The following is a 26,089-nucleotide window of genomic DNA, read 5'->3' on the forward strand; positions in this document are numbered from 1 at the left end:
TTAAGGGTCTATGTATATTGTTCATAATTTTATTCATTACATATTTTAGAAGAATGAGTTTCCAGTAGTATATAAATCATTATATATGTGCACACCCATGGTGGGACACAAATAAATGGAATTTAGTAACATGGGCTTTTTTAAAGCCTGGGAACATTAACTGCTCTTTTCCATCTTAATGGTTCATTACTATGGGATGAGTTTGATTTGAGGTTTAGTTGGTGACTTATAGGGCCTGATTCTTTATAAATTTAGACCCCCAGAAGCCTTCACCTGCTCCACAGAGGCCAGTGGAATTGCACTGCTACGAAGGTAGGATAAGAGACAGGAATCACACAGGAATGCATAAGTACAAGCAGTGAGTGATTTGCATTGGGGTGGTACTTAGCCATATTATGGTCTGATCCAAATCCACCCGTAGTCCAGAGCATATGCACCATAGCTCTGCATCACACCTATGGACCTCATATTTAGGGATTTCCCTCTGCAAGCCTGTAGCTATCAGCTGCTACTGTCTTACACATTGCACTGCCAGTATCTGGGCTAAAAAACCTCAGTGGGGTGGTCCCAACTCCAAAACTCTTGGGAACATCTTAGTGCATGAGTAGCCCTGAAAAGCACCAGTGGTTCTCTTCCTCCTCCAGATACTGATTCACATCTCACTGAAGTCATTAATCCTGACTTAGCTGTGGGAGAAAAAAAAAGACTTACGCTCTTGTATGGCTTTTCTTTTACTGAGTTAGGGCTTCTTCCCAACATGCCAAACTATCACGCTGTCTCTGGTGATGTACAACGCCTGTTTGCACAGTGGTATTGTGCTATTACTATTCATTTTGATAGTGTGTTTCCTTCCTCTCCCTGCAGTTGGTTCATCTGAATTGTTGCCAAGATGGTTGCCTTGGAAACTAATTAAGGAAAGCCTTTGGTTAGAAGCAGAGTTTCAAGCATTAAACTATTTGAGAGACAGATGCAGAAAATTAAGGTAATGTCTGCTTAGATGAAAGGGTTTATCCTTTATATGAAGAAGAAAGAACCACATTAAATGCCAGGATTGTAACAAAGCAACTTCTATACAACACTGACTTTTAAAACCTGGAAGAGATGTGTGAGTGAACAATTTTAAAATCAGCCAGAGGCTTTGAAGAGGTGACAAAGATTCCCAGAGCTATTAGAGATAGGGAGATGGACAAATAGAGTGGGACAAAAAACTCAGCAGATGACACGTTGAGCAAGTTCTGGACAGTTCTCCCTTTCCCTGAAATACTCTGTATCTTTAAAAGACTTCTTGTAAATGTGGCTTTTGAAAGAGACCAGTACAACTAATGACAGATCAGATCCTCTCCCCACAGTCCAGGTAAGACATGAGATGTATCAGTGTGTATGTTTGCTTCCAAAAGACACCAAATGCGGGAGCAAGAGGCTATTGGAAATGGCCCTTGGGCTCAGCTTTTCTACTGAGATTGTCAACAAGGGTAACAATTAGTGCCAAGCTGGAGAAGCAGCTTGTGGACACAAGCTAAATAATGAGTGGGACCCCCAGAAGGCTTTCTAAGGGCAAACTCACAAATGCACAAATTCTGTGTACAGAAAAGCTGCAAAGAAAGGTGAACTGTGCGGCAAATTGTGCTTTTATAGCTACCTAGTAACTGAAGTTCAAAGCTAATATAATCTCTCTGTGAACACAATGGTATCAATTTGAATATTGTCTCCAGGATAATAGTTGTCTCTATACTTGCAGCAGCATACTGAGAAAAGATATTGGTTCTCTGTAAGTTTGAATGGCAATGCAGAGGCTGCCATATAAATATGCCTGTGACCACATAAAAACATACTACAAACTGTGGCAAAAACGTGCAAAATATCACTAGCAGATGCACGTGTGTGCATTGCTGTGTGCATTTACACCCCGTGAATAACCATAAAACATGAGTAATCACTACCATCACAGACAAATAAAACCTCCAATGGTGACCTCAGGTTCATATGCCTCTGGCATACGAAACCAGGGTTGCTTGGCAGCAGTCTTCTACATCCAGCAGCTTGCACATTGATGGTGAGACATTTTGTATTAATTATTGTTATTACCAATCAGATATATTCAAAACTGTGCTTTAATGTCTTTTGAACACTTTTAAGCTTTGTGTGCCATTACCTCAGTCATTCTGCAGGATGACTAATGCTCTGACAAATTCCTGTCACTTGGAGCCTGCCTTGCTTTATGAAGTCTGGATGATGACTTTGGAGAGACATTACTGTTTACAAGCTAGAAATTCTCTCCTCAGGTATGTGTGAAATGTGGTGTATTGGGGGCAGACTAACCCAAAACATTACTTCTCTCTGCTTTAGCACTCCATCTTTGGCCCTTTGTTAGTTTTACAGTTGACAGGGGGAGGACCTTTAAGGAGGAAACAGCTGTTGCTCTTGGCACATCCCATCTTTTACTTACTGTCTGCTAGCTGTGGTGGCGAGGGTGACTGACCTAAGCAATTCTGCTCTTCTCCCCACACGTCTATACAGACACGTGAGCTGCTGCAACTCTGTACACGAAGGGAAAGAAGTCACCTTTCATTCTGCATTAGATCCTGGTTTCAACAATACTCATGGGTGCCTAATGAAGAAATGTCCTCAATTTTAAGTTTCTAGTTCATTGGAGACATAAAACTGAACTGTACCAGCTTCTGAGTTTCTGTACATGAGGTGCTCTCTTGGAGCCTCAGCAGCACAGCACCTTCAGGGGACACCGCTGGGCTTCACAAGCAAAGCAGAATCTGGAGCTACCCATCACTCTACTCCTTCAAGCATCCCACTGTGTTTATAGGCAGTTATTATATTTTCAATTGCTCCAGAGAGCACAGGCAAAGCCACAGCAGACCGTTTAGCAGGAAGCTTTCAGCATCAGAAAGCTGTATTGTTTTTTTCACTTACGTTTTTCCTGGGTTGTTTTTGGTTTTAATGACTGTTGGTCAACCAAATACTGCAGTTTGGTGTTTACTACCGTGATACCCTGATGTGAAAGCTGTTGTGGAGTGAGCACACTCCTCTGAGTTCTGAGCAGCCTTGCAGAGAGATGCAGCCGTGGCTGTAGTGAAAACCCACAGAACATCTTTCTAATCACAAAATTTCAGACTCAGAGGTCAAGTCATAGCCAGTGCTTGCACTGGACAGAGCTCTGTCAATCTGATTACCTTTCTTAAGCCTATGGACACTTAAAGACTTCTTTGAGAGTTTGAATGGAATTGTAAAGTTTTGGAGTCTACATTCTCTACTGTAATATTGCTTCTGCTTTGTGAGATGCCTTCACTCAATACAGAGCCTAACCTTTCTGACCACGTTTGGAGTTAGTGTCCTTTTGATGAAAGCGTGCAGTCTCTGGAATAAACAAGTCTTTTGTAAAGTTTCACCACTTTGATCCTGAATGGAGTTTCTTTCTCCTTATTTTCCCTCAGGAGCTTTATCTTCTAAATGGACATAAAGCCACTCTAGTCTGAAATACAGCTTGTTATCTTAGGAATAAGCAAAACATATCTCTTTGCTCAAAAACACGTCTCTCAATACGTGGTTGAACAGGCTAAAGCTTACTGTTAGTTCTCAGAAGAAAATTCTGTTCTGTTTACAAGAACAAATTTTATGTCTGTCTGTGAAGGAACACTGGAATATTTTAGCATCAAGGGACAAGAAGTGTGGGGAGCTTATGAATTCTGCATGACATAAGTGTTGCTATTTGTATCTTGAGAGGCCACTAGATGATTAAATTGGATATAGCTTTGTTGTGCAAGGAGGGATATGAACCCACATACTCAGTGGTTACAGAACTATAAGACAAGTGAACAAACAGATGGTAACTTACAGAGTGACTATCAATCTCTCCGACACCCCTTACTCCAACAGCTGAAGAGACACAGCCAGAGGTGATCTGAGCAGGGTATTCACATCCAGGACACAACACAGAGCCCATCACAAGATTCTCTGGAATGGGAATCAAACCAGACGTGCCACAGAGTAAAACCTGGCAAAAACCAGGTTCCTCGGGCAGAGCAGGAGCTGAGGTGTCCTCTTACCTCAACCTGACATTTACATACCAAGGAGAAACAGCTGGGAGAGATCCTGTTCTGGGTACCAGCCAGTCTTGAGAAGAGAAACACTTCGTATGACAGGTTTTCAGAACTTGGGAACATAGGGACACATGGATGTGCCAGATGCTAAGGGCATATCGAATACTCAAGGTCACTGACTCAATATGTCTGTATGTTGCTGGAGGAAGGCACAGAATATTCCAGCAGCACCTGAAGTCCGTAAAGATAATCCTCAGGCGAGCAATTGTCTTTAGATAAGTAACTGTCTTTTTGAAAGACAGGTATATTGTAGTTTGAACTGGTTGGAAAAAAGCATCAAAGGAAGAGAATTGTGCACACTTACCAGCCTGGTACAGAAGAAGTCACTCTTACTTAACCCCAGCACTAACACAAAGCCATGATGTGCAGTTTTTGGAGCAGAGAACTGACAAGCTTGCTGAATGGCTTGGCCGAGTGCCCAAAAGTCTGATAGCAAACTCAGCACGTGTGCAGACTGTTTAGTGGTTTACAGCCTATTTATTTCTGCTATGCCTTTTGTTCTCGAATAAGTCCTATTTAAGCTTCTGAAAGCCAGGGTTACTGGCAAATGCTGCTGTTGCCTCTGGGAAAGTGAAATGGCAGGTGCCACACATCGCCACAGTGATGACAGAAATCCCCTCCCTGGAGAGAGGCATTACTCCCTGCAGGTAATGGAAGGGTTGACCTTTGATGACGTGCTCCTGAGGAGGCCAAAATAGGAAGAGGGATGGAAAGGTAGTTCATCTGAGGCAACCTCTGCCAACCCTCTGCGGATTACTACGCCAAAACTGGTACAGTCTTGGCTTCCCTTTGCTCTCATTGGGAAAAAGCTCTTCAAAGCACCTGTAGTTGTGCAGTCAGCATGCTGTTAATGTCAGATGTTGCTAGCTCTTAGCTGAGTTTCTAGACTCCACACAAAGCACCAATTTGACTTTCCAAACTGCAAGAAAACACCAGATTCAAAACATCCAAATCCAGAGTTATCTTTCCCCTCAGTAGTATACTATCAGCACACACAATCGGCTAAAAAGAAGACAGCTCACCAGTCCCTTGAGCAAACTGGCTGGTTGAAGTACCACACATATTTTCGACATGTTTAAACTACTTTATGAGAAGATAACAAGGTAAGCAGAGGAGATGGAAAGAAAAGCCCCAAACCAGTGATTGTTCAGCTTTCAGTGTAGGGTCCACCACTACTGACTTTCCCCACAGAAACTGAAGTCATTGCTTTCAGTATCAGATTAAAACAAACCCTCTGGAAATTGTTGCCAGAAGATATTTTTAGCATCAGAGGCACAGTCCTGAGATCTGCTTGGGCAATTCTTTGTCAAGTATCAGTGAAATAAACGGTACCATACTCATTAAAAAGCGCTGCATAATCAGACTTCTAGTTAGACTGCTAAGAAGATGTGGACTAGATGATCTCTCGAGGTCCCTTCCAACCCACGATATAAGAAAAAGAGAGAGCAAAATGTAAATGGAGTTAGATGAAACAAAAGCCCCATTCCCAAGCTGAGGGTGGGCCCAAAGAGCTATTTAATCTTGGCTCAGGAGTGCTCTCCTGCACCATTTTCAGGGCGGTGAGCTGTGGGGATGGTGTTTTGCCTCTTTTGCAAGAACATGAGCAAATGAAAAAAGAAATCCTTACAGTTTGCTGTATGAAATTCCCTAAAGAAGGCACTCATCATATTGACTAAAAATACCGTGCAAAATGCAATGCTGGGTATTAACATCACAGCCATGCTGGCTGTCAGAGCTATGGGCCAGCATTGCTTTGTGCTCTGTTCTCGAGTGCCTCTTCCCTTCCCATTTCCCACTGTGACCAACACCTATGGGACCTGGCTGTGACTACAGCCCATCAGCCCCCATAGACTGTCCCTCAATGAAACACCTCAAGGCTTGACAAGAACTGAATGTTTTGAGAAGGAATTTAGTGAATACAGCTTTTCCATTTCCCAGGGTTTATGGTAGCGAGGTCAGTTTGCTACTAGTTTATAATGCCACATTTCCAAGAGATGTACTTATGCTTCATGAAATGGAAATGTCACTTCTTATTTATTCCATACTATAAACTCACAGTTGAATCTATGAAGGGGCAATAATCAGAGGGCTTTCAGACTTAAGGAAATTCCCAAATGCCTATGAATAAACAAGCAGCATGGATTTGGTTCCATACCAACACCATCGTTGCTGTAAGCTCAGGCAGTAGGGAACCGTTCTACTCCCTGCAACAGGTATCTGTTATTTCACCTCTCTTATCTGTTATTACACAGCACAGCCACCACACAGGTGTCTGGGCTGCACCCCGTGATGGCCAGAGGGTATGGCCATTCCTCTGGAGCACAGCAAACACTGAGAAGGCCATGTGATAGCAAGCCACCCAAAACTGCACCTTTCCCAATAAAAGTGTTTAGACTCTTACCACCCATAATTTAAGCCTGTCAACAGAACTGTCTGTGCAGAGGGAAAGGCTTTATGTACCAAAAACTACTAATGAGCCAATTGGACTACCCACTGAATTTTTCATTTGCAATATTTCCATTTGGGAATTCTTTAAGATGACTCAGAACTACTTCACTGCCTTTTTATTTCTTACTTCATGTTCCACTTAACAAATTGCACCTGTCTTGCAATCCCTACAAGCAGTCCTGATGCCAGAATAAGGCTCCTCTGGCAGCTGAGGTTTTAGGTTCTTAACCTACTTTAAAAGAATTCATTATTAACATTTGGGAAAAAAAAAATATCAGACAGACATTTCCTCATAGGTTATATGTAAGTGCTGCCACTATGTGCATCACTGAGGTGTTTTAATTTTACTAGGTAACTGGCCAGTTGTTGGGACTCATCTCAATTAATATTAAATTTATCACAGAATCATAGAATGGTAGGGGTTGGAAGGGACCTTTAGGGATCATCTAGTCCAACCCCCCTGCAGAAGCAGGGTCACCTAGATCAGGTCACACAGGAACGTGTCCAGGTGGGTCTTGAAGCCCTCCAAGGAAGGAGCCTCCACAACCCCTCTGGGCAGCCTGTGCCAGGGCTCCCTCACCTGAAAATAGTTTTTTCTTATATTTAAGTGGATCTTTTTGTGTTCCAGCTTCATCCCATCACCCCTTTCCTCTTGCTAAATATAATAAAAAAAAGAGATGCCCCAACCTCCTGCCACCCACCCTTTAGATATTTGTAAATGTTAATAAGATCTCCCCTCAGTCTCCTCTTTTCTAAACAGCCCCAGGTCCTGCAGCCTTTTCTTGTATGAAAGATGTTCCAAATATTCATAGACAAAGACAGTTTGAGAAACATTAATGATGTCTGTCACAGAGAGATCATAATTTCTGAAAAGCAGATACCTGTTCCAAAATAGTGTTGATTCTGTCTACTTCACAGTCAATTAAGTATCTTTTTTCTTGCCGTCTGTCCATCTCCTCTATAATTCTTCTGAACTCTTGAACATCCTTTATGCTTCCTACAGATCTGGCTGTCACTTGCCAGTTGTTCTGTACTGCTGCTTCCATAATCGCCTGAAGAATGGAAAATCCTGCAGGGGGAAGAGACAATGCAACCACATAAAACCAGAACAAAAATGAAAACCATTCTGACTGTTTGACAAAGGGTCACAAAAACTGGCATCGTCGAAAGGGATGCACACCAACTAACAGCCTGCAAGTGCTCCATCACTTGAGAAAGCAACTGTGCAGGGACCAGTTTCTTCTTTCAGCTATGACACTTGCAAAGTCACTGACTTCAGCAGAATCGCTTGGTGGTATATTACTGTGAGGCGTATCAGAATCTGACCACTATATCATATTATGATCCTCTCAGGGATGTTTATGGCCGTGCTGGGGTCTGTGCCAGCTGAGAATAGAAGCTTGCAGCCATTACTTGGGCAAAAGTCCATCAGCCTGAAGAGCTGGACAGAAGGGGTAATTTCCCTGTGCAGACTGCAGCAGCGGGTCATTAACTGGCAAAGATCCAAGCACTGCACAAGAATGCCAATTAAGTCATTGTACTGGTTACTGGAGCCACGAACCACAGGAGAATATTTTACTTCTACTCACTTTGATTTCAAAAAGTGTTTTTAAATATGGAGCCTAACAGCATTAACCACACTTTTGATGCTTTCATTAAGATAATACCAACTCATTTAGCATCTTCAACAGAGGACAGAAACATCACAGAATGACCAAAGATTGCACAGTGGGATATTACACAAGCAAACAGCATTTAATTTCTTGTGAAGAGCCATGGCCTCAGTGGCAAGCAGAACTCAAGTCCCTAAGTGAAAGATGGAAAAAGTGGTAATGGAAATCTCCTTCCAGTCAGGCTAGGTAGGAATCATCAGACGTTCATTTATGTGCCTTTCTTATAGTATGTAGCTGGGAATTTGGTGAATTGCCTGTTTTGATTTAGGAAGTTAAAATTTTTGCATAGTTCCAATTATTTCAAATCTGGGCAGATGCCAATCAAAGGCAGAGATCAACTGTTTCAAGCACACAGTGGTTTCCAGTGGAGTTTCTTTGTATAGAAGCATCCATGTGAACCGTGTTTCTGTCCAAATAATTTATCTGCAAAGCTTTCAGTCCAATCATTTAGTCACACCGTGGATTTCTTATCCACAGCTGGATTTGAGCAGCTCAGAATGTCTTCACATACACAAACACATAAATCATACAGGATCAACAATCAATTAATTGTGCTCTGTGATAACCAGTCCCCTACACTTCTGAAACTGAAAGGAGTTTGAGACACAGATGAACAACACATTCACTGCTTCGAATTATACCAATGGCTATCCTGAACTCAGATATTATCGTTGGGGCATACTGATAACAAAGGACTTGCACTGCAGTCCGATCTGCCGAAGCCTGCTGTAAATCTGTAGTGGCTGTCTGAAGCTAGAGGAGCTGCATCATTACCTCATTACAGACACAAACAAGGAAAGAGTGTGATTTTCTAGATTGCAGATAGATTATTCTAATTTACCACGTGACTTCCTTGAGTCTCACTCAAATGTCCTCATTTCCCCAGTGCAGCCTCCTTGATTCTTAATGCTCTTCTTTGTATGAATGCACTTTACTATCCCATGGAAGGTGGTGACAATTAATATGTACGCTGGTTGGGAATTCTTTCTGGCATCTTCTTTCCCCCGAGACTATTGAAAGGGAGGCATTTACATATGTATGGTACAATGAACTCAGTCTTCCTTAACATCATATTTTACAAAAATGGCTGTGATGTCTGTGACAGCGTTATGATTCCATTACATGTAGGAGGAAGATCTCAGCCTGGTTGGCTGTAAATGAGGAATTTGATGTGGGAACATAAATACCACTAACAGGAATTTACAGATGCTTTGTGTACAAAGATGTGCTTTTAAAAAAATATGATTCCACTAAGTAATGAATATTTACAACTTTGTTTTATCATTCATACAGTGTCGAAGCTTGAACCTTGAGCTTGCTGTACATAGAAAATAGGCCAGAAGTCTTTTTTCTACTCTAGATTTAACAAAATGGTTCAACATATAATAAAAAACCCTGACAGTTTAAACTCTACTTTGTGCTAATAAAACATACAAAACTTATAAATTGTCTCAGGGAAAGAACTGAAAATGGATATTCTGGAGAGTGTAGATGCCATTGGTTGACTGCCACGCACTCAACTTCAGTTAACGCTGCTGGAGTCATAGCTCGCTTTCTCAAACCTTCAATATCTCAGAAGAAAGCTGGGCAATTTTCCTAATTTTGTGCAATTTTCCAATTGTGTGGGTGTGTGTCTTTTTACATGAGGATGTATTAGTCAGTGGTTACCATTTCAAGAAAGAGAAGAGCAAGGTTACTCAGCAGCCTTTCTCCTATGCGTGGAAATATAACTACAGTAATCTTAGTGTGGAAAAGCTCCAGAGCTTCAGCATTCCTGTCTTCTCCCTGCTTCTCCCTATCACACCAAATATCTTTACAGTCACCATCTCCTCTACCCTTGTCAGTTCTTGAAATCATCCCCATGGTCACTGTGCTGTCATGGGTTTGTGTGGAACCTTTTCTCATAACGGGCAAGGGGCTGTAAAGACAGCTCCTGTAAGAAATTGCTTGAAACTTTCTCTGGCTCTGAGTCAGGTTCATTTCTGGGGCTGAGCCAACTGGGTGCCTCCCTGATCACTTTTTAAAAAGAAGTTGGAAGAGGAGCGTTCTTCCTGCTCTTTCTTCTTTTTCCAGGTGGTGGTGGTGGAAGGAGTTGGAGGAGAGAGAAGTGACCATGTGGATCCCAAGGTCAGCAAGGAAAGAGAGGAACGGGTGTGGAGCAGAGACCCTCCCGCATCCTATGGAGAAATGACAGCCATTCCCCTGCACCCTGTGGAGGAGTGATGAAGCAGAGGTTTGTTGGCAGTTCATAAAGGACTCCACGCCAGGGGCAGTGACTCTGTTTGGAGGAGGCTGTGAATTTGTGGGAGGGTGGTGTTGCAGCAGAAGGTGCCTGGAATGCTGCTGGTCACAGGAGTCCCATGCTGGAGGTGTTTGTGGGCAGAAGCTGTAGCCGGTGGGAAGAACTCATGCCAGAGAGATTCATTAAGGACTGTATCCCATCAGAGGGAACCCATGTTGATGCAGGGGAATAATGTGAGGACTCTTCCTCCTCTGAGAAGAGAGAAGTGACAGGGAGCATCTGTGAGGGACTGACCACATCTTCCATTCCCTGCCCCCCTGAGGTGGGAGGAGGTAGAGATATCGGGAGCAAGGAGCTGAGCCTGGGAAGAAGGGAGGGATGGGGAAGGAAGATCTTAAGGTGCTGGTTGTATTTTCCTCATGATCCTTCTCCCTTTTTGCTTTTATTCTGTTCTGTTTCTTTTAGGTAGTAGCATAAACTTTCCTATTTTCCTCTCTAAGTCGAGTACTGGAGTTTGTTTTGCCCAGAACCATAGTTGTCAGCGAGCCCTCCCTGCCCTTTTCTCAATCCATAGCATCCTTGGCTATCTTTTTTCCTCCCATCTTGCTGGGGCCTCTGTCCTTCTAACGAGGGTGGGGGTGGATGGGGGGCAGTGAGCAAGAGACTGTTGTGTTTTGTTGCCAGCTATGCCTAAACCATGACAGGTGCCAACTCATCTCTCTTGGGCTCTCTCCCATCCTCGCTTTGAGAAGTACCATGTGCCCTTCCTGCCATGGCTCGTTAGGCCAGTCCTATGATGACCTTTACAAAGCCTGTTCCCCTTGCTTTACAAAGGCACGGTTCAAAACAAGCTTTCAGGAAGGCAGCACACTCACATCTTCGCAAACAAGCGCTCGCTGCTCCCAACCTCCAGTCTCTCTGCGGGCCTGTTGCCTTCAGCACCACTTACCGCATTTTACGTTGTCACCCATTACGTGATATTTCTGTAAACAACATGTTCCAGGCCCCAGCTGTACTTTACCACTAAGAGAGCTGTTACATAAGCAGTGTGATTGTTTAAATAAAAGGATCATTTTATCTTCAGATGTGAACTTTTCTTTCTCCTTAGCATAACAACACAAGCTGTGACAGTTCGAGGGTGCTGCCTGGGTAATGAATAGGGAATTATTTCCCCTGTTCTGTGCATGTCAGAGATCAGACATGTACACTGAGCTTTTCCATTCCCTACCCTCCAGTAAACATGCCTTGTGAATGCTGCACAAGCAATGCTTGCCCCCTAGGTGCTGAACTCTACTGGGTGCTTCATCTCATTCACCCTAAAAGGAACCAGCCAGCCATGGCAACTATCTCTATTTTTTGCTATGGTCTACAGCAGATCTATCCTGAAAGACTAAAGGACTGACAATTCATCACAGGTCTGTGAAGAAACCATGCAGAAAAGGCTTTCATTAATACTGTTGGTGGTTTAGACTACTACAATTGATAAAGTCATAAAAGAGAAACGGACCTCCTCCTAGAAGACGACTGCAATGAGATCCTCTCGAAACAGGTTTGTAATACCATTAATAAAATTCAGAGGTTGTGTATTCTATCGTCATTAACACAAACACAAACAACAGGAAAAATTAATTCACCCCCCAATTTGATCTTTCAGCCTCTTTTTGTGAGTCGTACCTCGGATGTAGAAAAGCAGCAGGATGGAAGGCATGCGTTTTTCTGGAAGCACTGCTTCTGAGGCTTGCTTGTCTGATGGCAACACGTCCCTTCACTGCACCACGGTATTAGCACGTTGGCATCACTGATTTACAAATATATCTGGTCATCTGATGGCAATGTCCATCACGTCATGAACCGTGACTTGGAAACCACGTTAGGTTTTGCTCCCTTTTAGGTATGTACTGGGGAGGGGTTGCTCCTGTGATCTTCCAGTGCAACCTGACAGGTGAATCTGATCTGCACCTTTTGAAATCTTAGCCACTTCTGGCCTTAATATTCAAACATATCCTTGTCTGGCTTATTCTTAAAATGCTGATGATTTAAAAGAGCCAATCTCCATCTAAACAGTTTACAAAATGACTGGAAGTAGGTATAATAATAAAACAAGTACCCAGGTTACCTCTCAGTGAGATGAAGCAAGTGTTTTGAGTTTTGCTGACTGACTCTTGCAAAGAAGGAGAATATCCAACATAAGTTCCCCTCAAAGCAGGGGAAATATTATTTGTCGTAATGCTATCTCTGTTTTAGAAAGAACTGAAACAGAATCACATTCTAGACAGTCCTCCCTGCAGCTGGACTAAGGCACAAAGTACTCAGTATCTTCTTACTTCTGCCAGGAAAGCAAAGCTCTACCTCAGTCTATCAGATCCTTCCTTTGATACAAGCATCTCTATCTGACCCTGCTAACCCAGGTGAAGAGGACCTTTCACTTTTTTGCATCTGTGAAAGCTCACAAAACTTTTCCCACATCACATAAGCAAAATTCACCTGAGCAGCTTCCCCAACGACATGAAATTCATTAATGTGTCATGAATAAATGGACACACTGGCACATCTGAAGCATCACGTGAGCCCTTGCCGTTGCTGCCAAAGTATGTACTTAGATAAAATTGCCAATTATACAAACCTTTCTTTACCTGAACGTTCCTGATAAAATCTTGGACCCTAGCCTCCTATTAGAAATGAAAGAGCACTTGCTTGCAGACCCTCTTTTGCGTTGCTAAGTACCAAAGATCTTTGAGAGCGTATGTTTTCCCGGTGTGCAGCATGCTTGTGCCAAATGAATGATCATCAGCTCTGATCTGAATACTTGTGTTTTGAACTATGTATTTGGGACATGATATGAAGAACTAAACTTCCCGCCTTTGATTGAACTTCAAGGGTGTAAAATGGAGTTTTGTTTGACAAAGGCACAATGAACTCGCCAAAAAGGAGGCCACCAAGGCAAGTGCTTCCCCAAGACAAATGCAAACTGTGATGCCAGCCTACATTTCAAGCATACTAGAAGTCTATAAATTGACATATACTTGGATATTCTGTGTGTTTGGCACTGAGCCTAGCGCTAATTTAAAAGCAAACGGATCAACATGTTAGGCATAAGTAAGAAACAACTAGCCAACCCAAAACAATCCCCACCATTCCAAATCCAAACATGCCAGCTAGGCAAGTATGCTTTGCATAACTTATGTCTGCTTAACAATGTTATAGTAGGGGAAGAAGCAAGGAACAAGCTACTAAATCAGTCACCAGTAAGAGATGCAGCAAATGACTGGTACACTGGAGTGCCCTTTCAGAACCAGAACAAATGCATTTCATCTCTTTTTGACTTTTCTATCTGGTAAGCAGGGTGTAAAGTGTTACACTCTGGTAGCTGACAACTTTCTCAGCCAAGTAGTGAACACACCTTAATGTTATTTTTTAACTCTGCTTTTAAAATTCAATAAACCTCTAGGTTGGCCTGTACATGTATTATTACATTATTGCAACTTGCCGTCCATACAAATAGGTATGTCGGCTTGGTTGAGTGAATGTGAACTTGACTGTCTCTAACAGAGAATTTACAGGAACCATCTGGTCTGTATTTGCTGGGGATGGGACACAGCTAAACAAGCAGGAATTCAGATCTGCTGAATGCAAGACTGGTTTTTTTCCCCTTTTATTAGCTCTTTCTGAATGCATTTCACCTTGATCTCTTCTTTCGTAACAACCTTGCGTTTAGCTCACGCCTCGTTTTACTCAAGTTTTACATCAGTCCAACTCCAGGGTTTTTGAATAAAGCTGTGCCAGTGTACAATGAGAGTGATGTAGTAAAGGATCAAAGAGTACAGCAGCCAAGGGCAGATATAAAGATGTCATGAGCAATGCTGTCATTTCTGCGAGGGGACCTGTTCGTATGACTTTCACAATGATGTGGGCAAGTCTCTTGGTATAGGACAGAGTATGATCCAAAGTTTATCAAAAGAGTTGTGTTCTAGTTTTAGCTTTGCTATTCAAATATTTATTTAAATAATTTCCAAGGGAGTAATAATTGAGTGATTCCAGATTCTGGAGGCAGATGGGAAAGAAAACAGATGAGATGGAAATGCTTTAAAACCAGAGTATGTTCTACTTCAAGAGAATATAACAGGTAAATAATTCTGCAGAGAAGGCAGAAGAACTAGCACAGAAAATCAGAGAATGCAATAATGTATTTTAAGAAGTGACAGAAAGTGAAGAACGTTGTGCCATCCAGTGGGCATGGGCTATAGGGTATCTATCCTCTGTGTACTTACTATTAAGAACTCTTGATACTGATGCTATCAGAAACCTGACAGAGGGAATAGTGAGGGCATTCTGTGACCAGAGGATGCTGAGATCTGGGAGATGTAGGCTGAAGAGTAGTGGAGAGCCCTCCTAAAGGGAAATTTTCATATGCAAAGTGCAAATTGTAAAACTATGTTAGCATTAAAAATAGTTCATTTCCAAGCTTTAGGAGATTTGATTAAAACATAATAATTAAACTGCTTAAGCACAAAGGTATTTCATCTGTAAAGTTTTACACTGAGTCCCTGCTTCTTCTGTCCAGCAGAACTGAAAACCTAAAACCATGCAGTAAGCACAGTACTATTACACAGACAGTGGGATGAAAATGAAGGGAGTTCAATTCCAATGATATTCCTACCCAACACCAATTTCCCTGAATGCCCTGACTTTTCCAGCAAGGACATGCTCCAAATGACACCAGCAAATTCAAAATAAACTGGTTGTTGAGTACAGTCCTGCACCCTCCTGGTATCAGAAGCTAACACCATAACCTTCATACAGTATTATCACCTTGCCTACATGAAATCTACTGCAGCGATTTCCTTCCCTTCTATTCACCTTTGAGCACTTCTATCTCACAACAACACAGTTTTACAGCATCACTTACTGCCTCTTGTATGGAGCAAGCTAGAATGAGTCAGGAGCAAACCAGAATGAGCCCACAGCAAACTGTGCTGCCTGCAACACACCTTCAGCTGCAAAGCCTTTGAATGGTAAAACTGGAATACAAGTTTGAGTGAAAAAGAAGAAACCGAGATACCAAGATATTCTTACCAACCACTTCCTTCAGACCATGAGAGGTTTTTGGGGTTTTTTTTCATTACTCTTATGCATTAGTTACTGAAGAAACCAGATCTAGCTACCATGGATTCAAAATATCTCAGCCATAGTCCTTTTGCTGTCAGATGCCATAAAGCTGACCACAAGGAGGTCTGAGATGCTTGGGCCACAGTGTGTCCTTAACTTGAGGCATATTTGGATGACAGTCTCTCAGGCTCTTTTCCTAGTTGAGACAGACAGACATGTGGGATTTTTCTGCGTTTGCAACACAATACATAAAGGAAGGAGGTTGTGTAAGGCATCATCATGTAGGTACCACTCACAATCTTTACCTGCAATTGAAAAACTAAAAGAGAACAAAAATACCAATGTGTTGACTAGCACTCAACTGATGAGGCTAATTACTGCACGTTAAAAAGACATATCTAATTGTGTTTACATATTTATCTCAGCAAAAAGATTCTAATTAGGAATCACAGAGTTAGCAATTACCAGGCTGGAAAAGAAAACCTAACTTGCCTGCAAAACAACTGTATCACATTCCATGTGAATCCAGTTCTCAGAGGGAAAGCTTGCAAAAGCCAAAATCAGAGCGTGTGCAGACATGGAAAGATGTGAAGAATTTAACTCAATTTTTGGTGGCAGTCCTGACTTCAGGCAGATATTTGTGCTCTCGTGTGACTTGGAGAGAAATAGACAATGAAAAGCCACCTGATAAATAATGGAACAGTGTGCTGCTTCTCAGTGATGAGCCAAGCTGTTGAACTACCTTTCTCAAGGTATGGCAGTGGCTTGAGCAAGGTGGTGCAATGTAAACTGTCTTTCTTCCAGAAACAAAAGGTCTGCTGCTGCATATGATGCTAATGCTGGCCTTCCCAATGGCATTCATATGGTATATGGATTCACCTCCTCTCTTCATTGAGCTTGAAAAACTCTTACTGGCATATTTTAACCATTAGCTGGGGTCTCTTCTCCTAAGCTGCAAGTAACAGGGCAAGAGGAAAAGGCCTCAAGTTGATCCAGGGTAGGTTTAGATTGGATATTAAGAAAAATTTCTTACCACAAGGGTTATCAAGCATTAGGACTGGCTGCCCAGGGAGCTGGTGGAGTCTCCATCGCCAGAGGTATTTAGAAGACGTGTAGCTGTGGCATTTAGGGGTATGATTTAGTGGTGGACATCTCAGTGCTGGGTTAATGGTTGGACTTGATGATCTCAAAGGTCTTTTCCAACCTGAACAATTTTACGATGATTCTGTTGCAGGCAATAAATGTCCTGCAAAAATGAAACTTGCCCACTTATTAACAGCAGAGAATTTGGAAAATAGTTAAAACTTGGCTTTGCACATCACTGCATTCATCTAAAGAGCTCAAACTGTAATTTCAATTTATGATGCAAATTTGAAATTACCGATAACACGAGTTAATTCTTTGCCATGACATGTATAGGGGTTTTTTGCATGAGTGTAAAAGAGTATTGCTGACTGACTTCTCTTAAAAACATGTATAGAACTGCTGACTCTAAAAAATGATAACTTTTATTCCTTTGAAGGAACAATCACAGTAGATTATGGTAATCAGACTGTGAACCGAAATACATATTCATCACAAAAAAAAAAATCCCCTGGATTCACCTCAGATAAATGTCTTATAAAAAAAATGATGCTAGTTGAATTGTCCTCAAACATAGTAAAATTATTCTTTCTATCTGACCTTCAGTCAATCATGTTAGAAAAATATTTATTCCTCTCCCTAACCTTTATCTACATTTTCTGTTTCTCAAACTACCTGAGCAAACAAACCTTTTGCCTCTGAGAATTTTCATTAACAGATGCTATCAGCCTTTCAAAGTCTCTTCATCAACATCTCACCCTTTGGTATCCAGCATTTTAATTGCCCTTGCAGCTGGAATGTGTCTCATGTCTGAACCCATAAGTTAATTTCCTTTTATTTATTCTGAATACTTAAAAAAAGCAAGCAAAGGGTGAGTACCAATTTTAAAAATATTCTGAAATTTAAATGAGTTTTTATGATAATATAAATGATAATTTATGGATCCATACTCACAGTCTGCATAAGTGTTTCTTTTTAGTCACTCAGTTGGCTATTTGTGCTTTTTTTTCCCAATGACTGGTAACAAGGAGCTTGTATAATCCACTATTACTTATACTTTTCAGTACAAGCATTCCTTTTCATAAAAATGATATATTCACTGATCACAAGGTCTCATATTAATCCAAAAAAGGTCTGTATATGTCCTAGGCTACTTGGCAACATAGATTTGGTCTGGACTGGTCTTGAACATAGAGGCATAGTTCTACTGCTTGACTAGAGCACAGAAAATATCATCTAACCTGTTTCATAACGATTCTTCCTGTAGTGAGGCCACAGGGTGACAATTTACAAAGCTAGCAGAGAATTAGCATGATATCAATAAGTCCACCAGAAAGCTTGGGGTAACAAGTTGCCTTTCCAAACATTTTACACAGTTGAGAATGTACTGATTTGGTGCTCTGTAGCAGTGACCTAACACCATTACTTCTTGCACCATTGTGTTCTGTGTATCACAAAGACTTGTTTTTTTCTGCAGGGCAGTGACACAAAACAAGCTCATGAAACATACAGAGTAGAGACTACTAATTACCACTCTGCAAATTCCTAGTCCTTACGTGCTATTGAAGAAGGAGACTAAAGGGGAAACAATGTCTTGCTTTCATTATTGAACCTTATAATCCCATTTGAATGTCAGAGGTCTCCATTATATTAAAAAAAGTTGAGAATTTTAGCATTAGTTATCCCTTCTCTGCTAATACACAGTACTTTCTGGCTGCTGCTTTGTATTTTACAACTTCTAAATACAAGGGTTGGAGCCAATAACCTTAGGGAAAACGAGATTTAAGCATCTGTGTTCAGTTACTGAATATGCTCTTCCTGATTTAGCTCAGGAGGGCAGCTCAGAGGAAATGTTAGGATGGATTATACAGAAATGTGCAAACATTTCAGCATAAATATTCACTAAATAGAGACAAGAATGTGACTGAAAAGTTTAGGTCTGGCTTCACCTCTCCAGGTTTCAATGTGCTCAGTTGGGGAAAGGAGAGAGAAATTGTTCTTGGAGTTAGCTGCACACATCAGCAAGGATTCAGACTTTTCTACAGCACTGGAGATAGTTTGTGACTACAGCACTCCCCTTTCCAGGATATTTTTCCTATGGACTGGATTTCACCCCTATCATCATAACATCCCATTCATTATTATGGCCATAAATAGAATTGACATGATTTAACCACACCATATTTGACTACCTTGGGCAAAAACTGGTCCTGCATATGAAGGACCTGCTGATAGACAGGCACATACCCACAAAATTTGTTCCAAAATTAGCATAAGGGAAGTGTACACTCTGGCTCACCATGAACAGAGAACACTGGTATCAATAAAAGGTTAAACATCCTTCGAGAACTAATGGTCACTCCATCTTCCTTTGCTAACTGCTGCTGGACTATCCACCCATCTACATCCACAACCACACTGAAAAATCACTGAACATGTAAAACTAAGTTTCCTAGTTTTATGCTATGAATAAACATTAAAACTCCCCAAAGTTATTCCTGCATGTGCACACAGTAAATAGCAGAGGTTTCGTTAAATGATCTAGAAATGGTAATAACTGGAGTATTTCAAACAACTACTACTTTTGCCTGTGATCCTGTCAGAAAGGAGCTCACTTCACAGATGTGTCTTTCATTTTAAAAAGCGAACTGGGGAGGATGGTAGCAGTAAGTTTTCAGAGGTAATTGAGATGCATAAGCTGAAGAATCTCAGCAGGTGAGGTACTTGCACTCCACCACCTTAAACGGCAGCCAGGCATAGATGTCATTGAGGTGCTTTCACAATGTGACTAAATGTACACTGAAATCCTAAATACCTCTGAAAGACCTGTCCTGTATGCCTTTGGAAATCACTCAGGAAAATAGCATATGTGCTTCTTACACTATGTACTCTGTGGCCTGCTTAAAAAGTGGCACAGAATTCTCTACAGAATATACCATAATTAGTTATTTCATTGCAACATGCTCAACAAGTGCACAGATAAGGACAGCCTAAGTGGGCTGTATATAGATCTGAGACAGACTACCAATTATCAGCTGGAAGAAGGAAAGGGAGATAGAAAATTCCCCTCCAAGGCTGCAGAGTGCTAGAGTATCTATTACAAAAGGAAGGGGTTGCATGTAAACTGCAAACTCCGTTTTCATAGTTTCTAACTAAATTGCTAATGTTTTCTCAGAGCTGTTTTGTAAAATTAGGAAACTCTAACAAACACTGAGGCCAGTCAGCCTCAGTACTCTAGTTATGTTGGGCTTTGCACCCAATTACACTGCCAAGAGTTTATTATTGGTTAAAATGTTTAGATGGATATTCAACCCAATATTCAGTGAAACAAAATAACTCTTCTGTTCCATTTGTGTTGATATTATACTGATGCATGACTACTCTTCCATGACTCCGAAGCCTCCCAAATCTGGCTGTGTGGCTAGCAAATTACAAAGCCAAAAGATGCAAAAAGTTTAGTATTATCAAAATTGAAGAGGAAAATACACAGTGAATGGCACACACAGATAGAAGCACAAGCACTGATCGCTCTGATCACTCAGTTTACCATTACTGTAGTCACTGAGGCAGAGAAAAATTTCATATAACAAGGGAGGTCCTTGGTATATAGATTGGAAAGGTTGTACTTTAAACCAAAAAGCTCTCCACCGCTGTCCTCCTGCAACAGGGTGGCACTTGTTGTTTACTCCTTTTTTTTTTTCTTTCCCCTCAAGTAAACTAAATAAGATTTCCTCATTTTAACACCTTCTGCCACTGTAATTACCTCTGAGCAGGTATGAAAAGCAAGAGAAAACCAGGTCAGTCGCACCTGTGAGCAACTGGAATTGACTTCAATAAAAACTTTCTATCTAATCTTACTAATTATTAATGTACAGATGTTCCAGGCTCAAAATACAACGTCTGTGCTTACTTCAGGGAGCTGGCCCCCTCTGACTGTACTCAGTACTAACTTAACCCTTTCCCTGTAGTGAAATATCAAGCCAACATCTTTCTGTTTTACAGCAAAAAAATTTATTTGTGCTGTTTCTTGAAAAAAACCCAAGGGCACACATTTCAAAAGCATTTTCTTTAAACACTGGATTATTCTGACTGTGCTACATACCATAGTGTATCAAGAGATCAAGAATCACATTCTAACTGTGCTGCTACACTTAACAGCTCTCACTGAAGTCATAGCTCTCAGTGCCAGATTTTCTTGCTCACTGTTTGGAGCACATCCCATCACCTCATTGATTTCTTCTCTTATTTTCGCCTTTATGCAAAAAAAAATAAAAATCCCAGTTTTAAAAGGCCTGCACTCTGTCCTTATGCTTTGGAAAGCCCTTTTGCCTCTGCCTGCAATGGAAGTCTTAGTGCTTTAATTCCTATCTTTCAGAAACAGGACTATTGTCTCCCCTGCTACATTTCATGGCTTCTACTCATTTGCTTTCCCCACTGTAATTCATCTCTGTCCCTGTGAATGACGTGGAACTGAGGGAGGATTAAAAACAAAGGAACGCTGAAAGACACAGGGCTGAGAGCACGGTCCTACCACTATGCAGGTGAGCACATCTCATCTATACATCCACTGATAACACGTTGCACTAGTGGTTCAGGTACTCTAGTATGAACCACTTCAGACTTTCAGTATCATTGAAGCACACTCCCAAATGTCCTCTGTAGTCAGGACTCCTGAGATGAGTGGATTTATGCCATTATCTATCCTGAATAGCAGAAGAGAAACAACTTGACTTTCAGTTCCACGGCCTTCCACATGGCACCACCACGTAATTTTCTACATACAGTAATATTTTACTCTCTCTCTTACATCCTGGGACTATAACACCTTGGGAATGAAGAAGGAAGAGTGTCCAATTAACTCTGTATGTTCTAGATGAACCCTTCTCCATTCCCTGCAAAGAGTTTCACACCAGGAATTAACAGTAGTCTAAATCTGCTTCAGCCAAAGTCAGCTGGAATAGCTGTGGGAATGCAGAAATTACTTGTGACAATTCCAGTGATATCCCTGACCATAGTCACAGAACCTGTGAACAGCTATAAAAAGCCTTATTTACAGTCTAGACCTGCAAACACTTCTTTTGAAGCAAAGTAATTTACCTAATCCAAACCACTAAATGCCTCTCCAACACCACAGAGTTCCAGGGAGTTTTGCCATTCACTGTGGAGGGAACAGCATCAGGTGCTGTATGAAACTGCTTACACACTTAGACACACAAAGGCAAGGTGATCTGTGATTTTGCACGACACACATCATAGTTTTTCCACTGTGCTAGTATCTTATTATTTCTAGTTGAACACAATTGTATGGCTCACCTCTCAAAGGTAAATATTCACTTGTACCAGCTAATTGTAGTAAAATATTACAGATAAGGCAAAACAATATTGTACTTTGCTATACACAAAAAAAATCAGAAACCACACCTCTCCAGCTTCATTTATCGGCTCTACATACCTCAACATCTCTTTCTTAACTTCATTTGGATGGATGTCTTCAACCACCAGACTCTTAATTCCACACAAGGCGGAAACTCCAGTCTACTGACCAGAAATGAGTATGTACCTCTCACAACGTATCAAGAGTAACTTAGATCTTCTAGAAGAGTTGATTTTATAATGGCCAAAGGAGAGAAAGAGCAAATTTGAATCCAAATTATTATCTTTTAGGAATCCACAGACACCAATTAATGAGGAGACTCAAGCAGTATGGAAAAGTCTAAAGTATGTCACTAGACATAGCTCCCATTGACTTGCCCAGGAATCTCACATGGAGCCAAACATATTGTGTGGCACAGAAAAGCTCTTACTTGCTATCAGACATGTATTTTCTTGCTTTATTCTTCTCTTAAATAAGAATTCATTATTGACAATGTCGGTAAAGCTTCATTCCCTACAGAAACTTCAGTTCTTTTATCCTTCACAGAGTTCCTCACAGCAACAGTGCTGAGCATGACCCTCACACATACCCTGGGCGCACCTTTAATACTCTGGTGCCATGGGATTGCCTTGCAATACTCAGCGAGCTTTTGCACCAGCACTTGTCTTTCAATCAATGGCTCGCATTTTTTTTTTTCTTGGCATCTGAAGACTGAAATTGTGGCTTCTCTCCCAAGTGTTTCAGAACCCCATTACTAAAGGAAGGTGAGAGACAAAGCCTCTCATGTGGCATCACTCAGTCTGTGTGTTCCACGCTCAGGTGAAATGTGGTAGAAGCCAGCTTTCCCTCCCTTTGATGAATATACAGACTCCATGCCTTTATACTGCCTAGTAAACAAAGCTGTAACACCTGTATCTGACATACACATCCTGACCTCAGTGATACCGTGCTAAAAGGCTATTCCAAATATTCTGTATTCCAAAAGTCACACGTACCATACACTTCATTTCCTTGGAAAGAATCCAAAGGGAAAAAAAAAAAGAGAGATCTTAAAAGACAAAATATTGCTGTGATGTCTTTTCTTTTTTTTTTCTTTTCCCCCCAGAAGCCATGTGATTTTTTCTGGATGGCTTGTTCTGTCACAAACAGAATGACCTTTATTGAATGGTCTGCAAATGTGACGGTTTTAACAGAGCTATTGTTACAGTGAAACTGATGCACCATGATTGTACCCTTGCTCACAGAAGGTAGAGACTCCACTGGGTATTGTCAAAGCAACTCATAGCTGCTGAATGCAACAAGCCAATTAGTGAAACAAGCATAGTTCATGCCTAAAGTCACTTCCAGGCACCATTAGAAAAGAAGACTCCAATGTACAAAGGCTTGCCTCTCAAACTACATTGCTCTACTAACTGCAGAAGAAAAAAGTTGGGATTATTTTGCAATTTGACTGTCAAAAGAGGCCAAAAGTCTGGAAGGGGCCACTTCACCTTATAACATTGTGACAGAGACAGTTGCTAGAAAACAACTATACAGAGGTCCTTTCTGATCAGGGTCACAGCTGATAGAAGAGACACCGACTTCTCCATCCTCCACAAGGAGTACAAAAAAGGTTGCTTTCCTGGCAGGGTAATTTTTTGTTAGTTAGCTTAATGGATTTTGAAGTCCTTATCCTGTTGCTTAGAATCTTTGCTTTGAAAACTTAATAGGCCAAAGGAAAAGCTCTCATCATCTTTAATGGGGTTTTTCTCACGGTATTTTTGTCATGGTATTTGCAAGGACTAGTGTGAGAATCAGTGATATAAGCCAACAGGGCTAAGATGCAACTGCTCAACACTAGATATCATCTAGTCTCATCTATTCCACACACAAAAATACTTTCAGCACTAGAAGATGCACCTATGTACCACAGCTTCCTTTGACCCCTGTAGTGTCCCAACACTGGCTTCCAGATGAGATGAGACAAAAATAACAAGAGATTAGGCTGACTGTCTGGAAAGTAACATGTAAGAAATATGACAGTAAGCAAACCTGACTGCTTCTTGTCTGAAGGTTCCTGCACATGGGTAGATTCTGCTCTCAATAGTCTTAGCCCTTAAACACCTCCTTACAGTTGGCATAGTTCAGACATCCGAGTCTGATAATCATTCCTAATATAAATACAACCCAAGACCTGGGGCAAAGGGATAGCACCTCTCATTTACATCAATAAATTCATGTTATTATTCACTTTGGTAACTTCTTGCTTAAGAGAACAATGTTTCTAAAGTCTACGAAGTTAATACACGATCAATAGCATAAAACAGTACACAAAAGTCACTGAGACAAGATCATACTGAGCAGAAAATGAAAGAAACATGAATAAGTTTGCTCTGCATCTAAACAATTTTAACCAAACCTGTTATATTTATGTTAGCCAAATGTGTTAATGATAATTTCATGCTTTTGATTTATGACATGTTTATAAATACCTATAAATGACCAATGAATGCCATGAACAAAATGAACCAAATTTTCTTTCTAAGCCTTAATTCTGTCAGACAGGAGAGAAAATATACAGTTGCTATTTATGTTGAAGAATCAAGTGCTGTACTATCACAGAATAAAGTAGAAAGCCCTGGAAAGGACGTGAGAAAAGACTGTGAACAGTACATTGAGAAGGTGGCACTTCACCAAGAAATATTCCGTAAAGAACAATAATTAAAAAAGATTTCCCCTTAAATAAATACAACAAATGGCTTTTGCTGTCCTCTGAGGCATATTCTGACTCACACAGAACTGAACCAACTTGGTTACACTCAGCAGCAGTCTGAATTTCCTGCAGTATAAGTTTTAATGTTAAAAACATTTTGACAAAATACAGCTTTATGGTCAGAGGGAGATCACTAAAGTCACAAAAACACTATCTGCAGAAAAATGCAAATTATAATCTCATAAACCAAGGCCATACCTATGCAAAATCAACAGCACTTAAAACTTAAGAACAAATAACACAGTTGCTGCCATTATCTTTTTATCCACAATTTTCATACGAGACCAAATAAAGTGTTATGAGGATGCAGTTGGCACCTAAAATTCACTATAGGAGAGATGGTATGTTTACATTGCCTACTTTGACCAGGCTCTAAAGAAGGTCCATACAGAGATTACTTAAATTCAGTCTAAATTGTAATGGTATACAGCTGTGTGCAGTTAGTATGTTTAGCTTCATATATATTACTAATGAAACTCAGTGTAATTCTATACACTTCAAACCTTTGAAGCCACTGCCTTATTTACGCTTCCTGATATGTAATTTCACAATAATTGTTAAACTAATGGAAATTACTGCTATAAAATAAGGAATTAATAATGAAACAGGCCAGTTGAATACTTCCTTGTAAGGAAATGGTGGTTTAATGCATAATTACTATTATATAGTTCATGTCAAAAGGGAAGCATTGTTTGGTCTCATTCGTTATGGCTGCTATGTGCAGCTAGACTCTTCTCTGATCTGTAGCATAAGGAAAACATGCAAACCAAACTGGTCATTATTCAAATGTATGCCATTCACGTCTATTTGGTTGCTTTCTCTGAGAAGTGTAGCTAAACGGTTCCAGAGAGGACAACTACCATAATCACTACACTAATACAAGGCCACTGTTTTCCCTTTCATCAACATATCTAAAACCAGACAAATAAGCAATGAAATGACCCTGAACGTTCCTTCAGGGCACCCAAATTCCTGTTAAAAGACAGAAAATAACTATCCTTTCTACATTACTAGGGTTTTGGGTTTTTTTTACTGATACAGGAGAACTGCCACACTGTGATGAATGTGTTTCAAATGTTTGTGTTCATAAGGTCTCCATGATTTGTTGGTTTATCTCTAAAAATCAACACACACACTAATGTAATAGAGGCTGCTACTGTGTAAGGCTTTTCTAAAACAGCATAGCATAAACCCCAAACTGTCATTGCACAAATCAGTGCTGTCTCAAGGCTAAAATAACTTATACATCCTTGTAATTTGCCCCCCTCACGTATCCCCCTCACTTTCAAAGGAAAACTC

The 26,089-nt window shown here is 40.8% G+C and overlaps 1 protein-coding gene across 1 annotated transcript in view; it reads right to left on the reverse strand.

Moving 5' to 3' along the window:
* The window catches only part of GRIA3 (glutamate ionotropic receptor AMPA type subunit 3), a 145,631-nt gene that overhangs the window by 76,598 nt on the left and 42,944 nt on the right, over positions 1 to 26,089 (reverse strand). Inside the window, exon 4 of the mRNA XM_062007039.1 lies at positions 7,442 to 7,629. Coding sequence (XP_061863023.1) covers positions 7,442 to 7,629 — 188 coding nt within the window. The remainder of the gene's footprint in view (positions 1 to 7,441; positions 7,630 to 26,089) is intronic.

The sequence above is a fragment of the Colius striatus genome, chromosome 13 (genome assembly GCF_028858725.1).
Source record: "Colius striatus isolate bColStr4 chromosome 13, bColStr4.1.hap1, whole genome shotgun sequence".
NCBI lineage: Eukaryota > Metazoa > Chordata > Aves > Coliiformes > Coliidae > Colius > Colius striatus.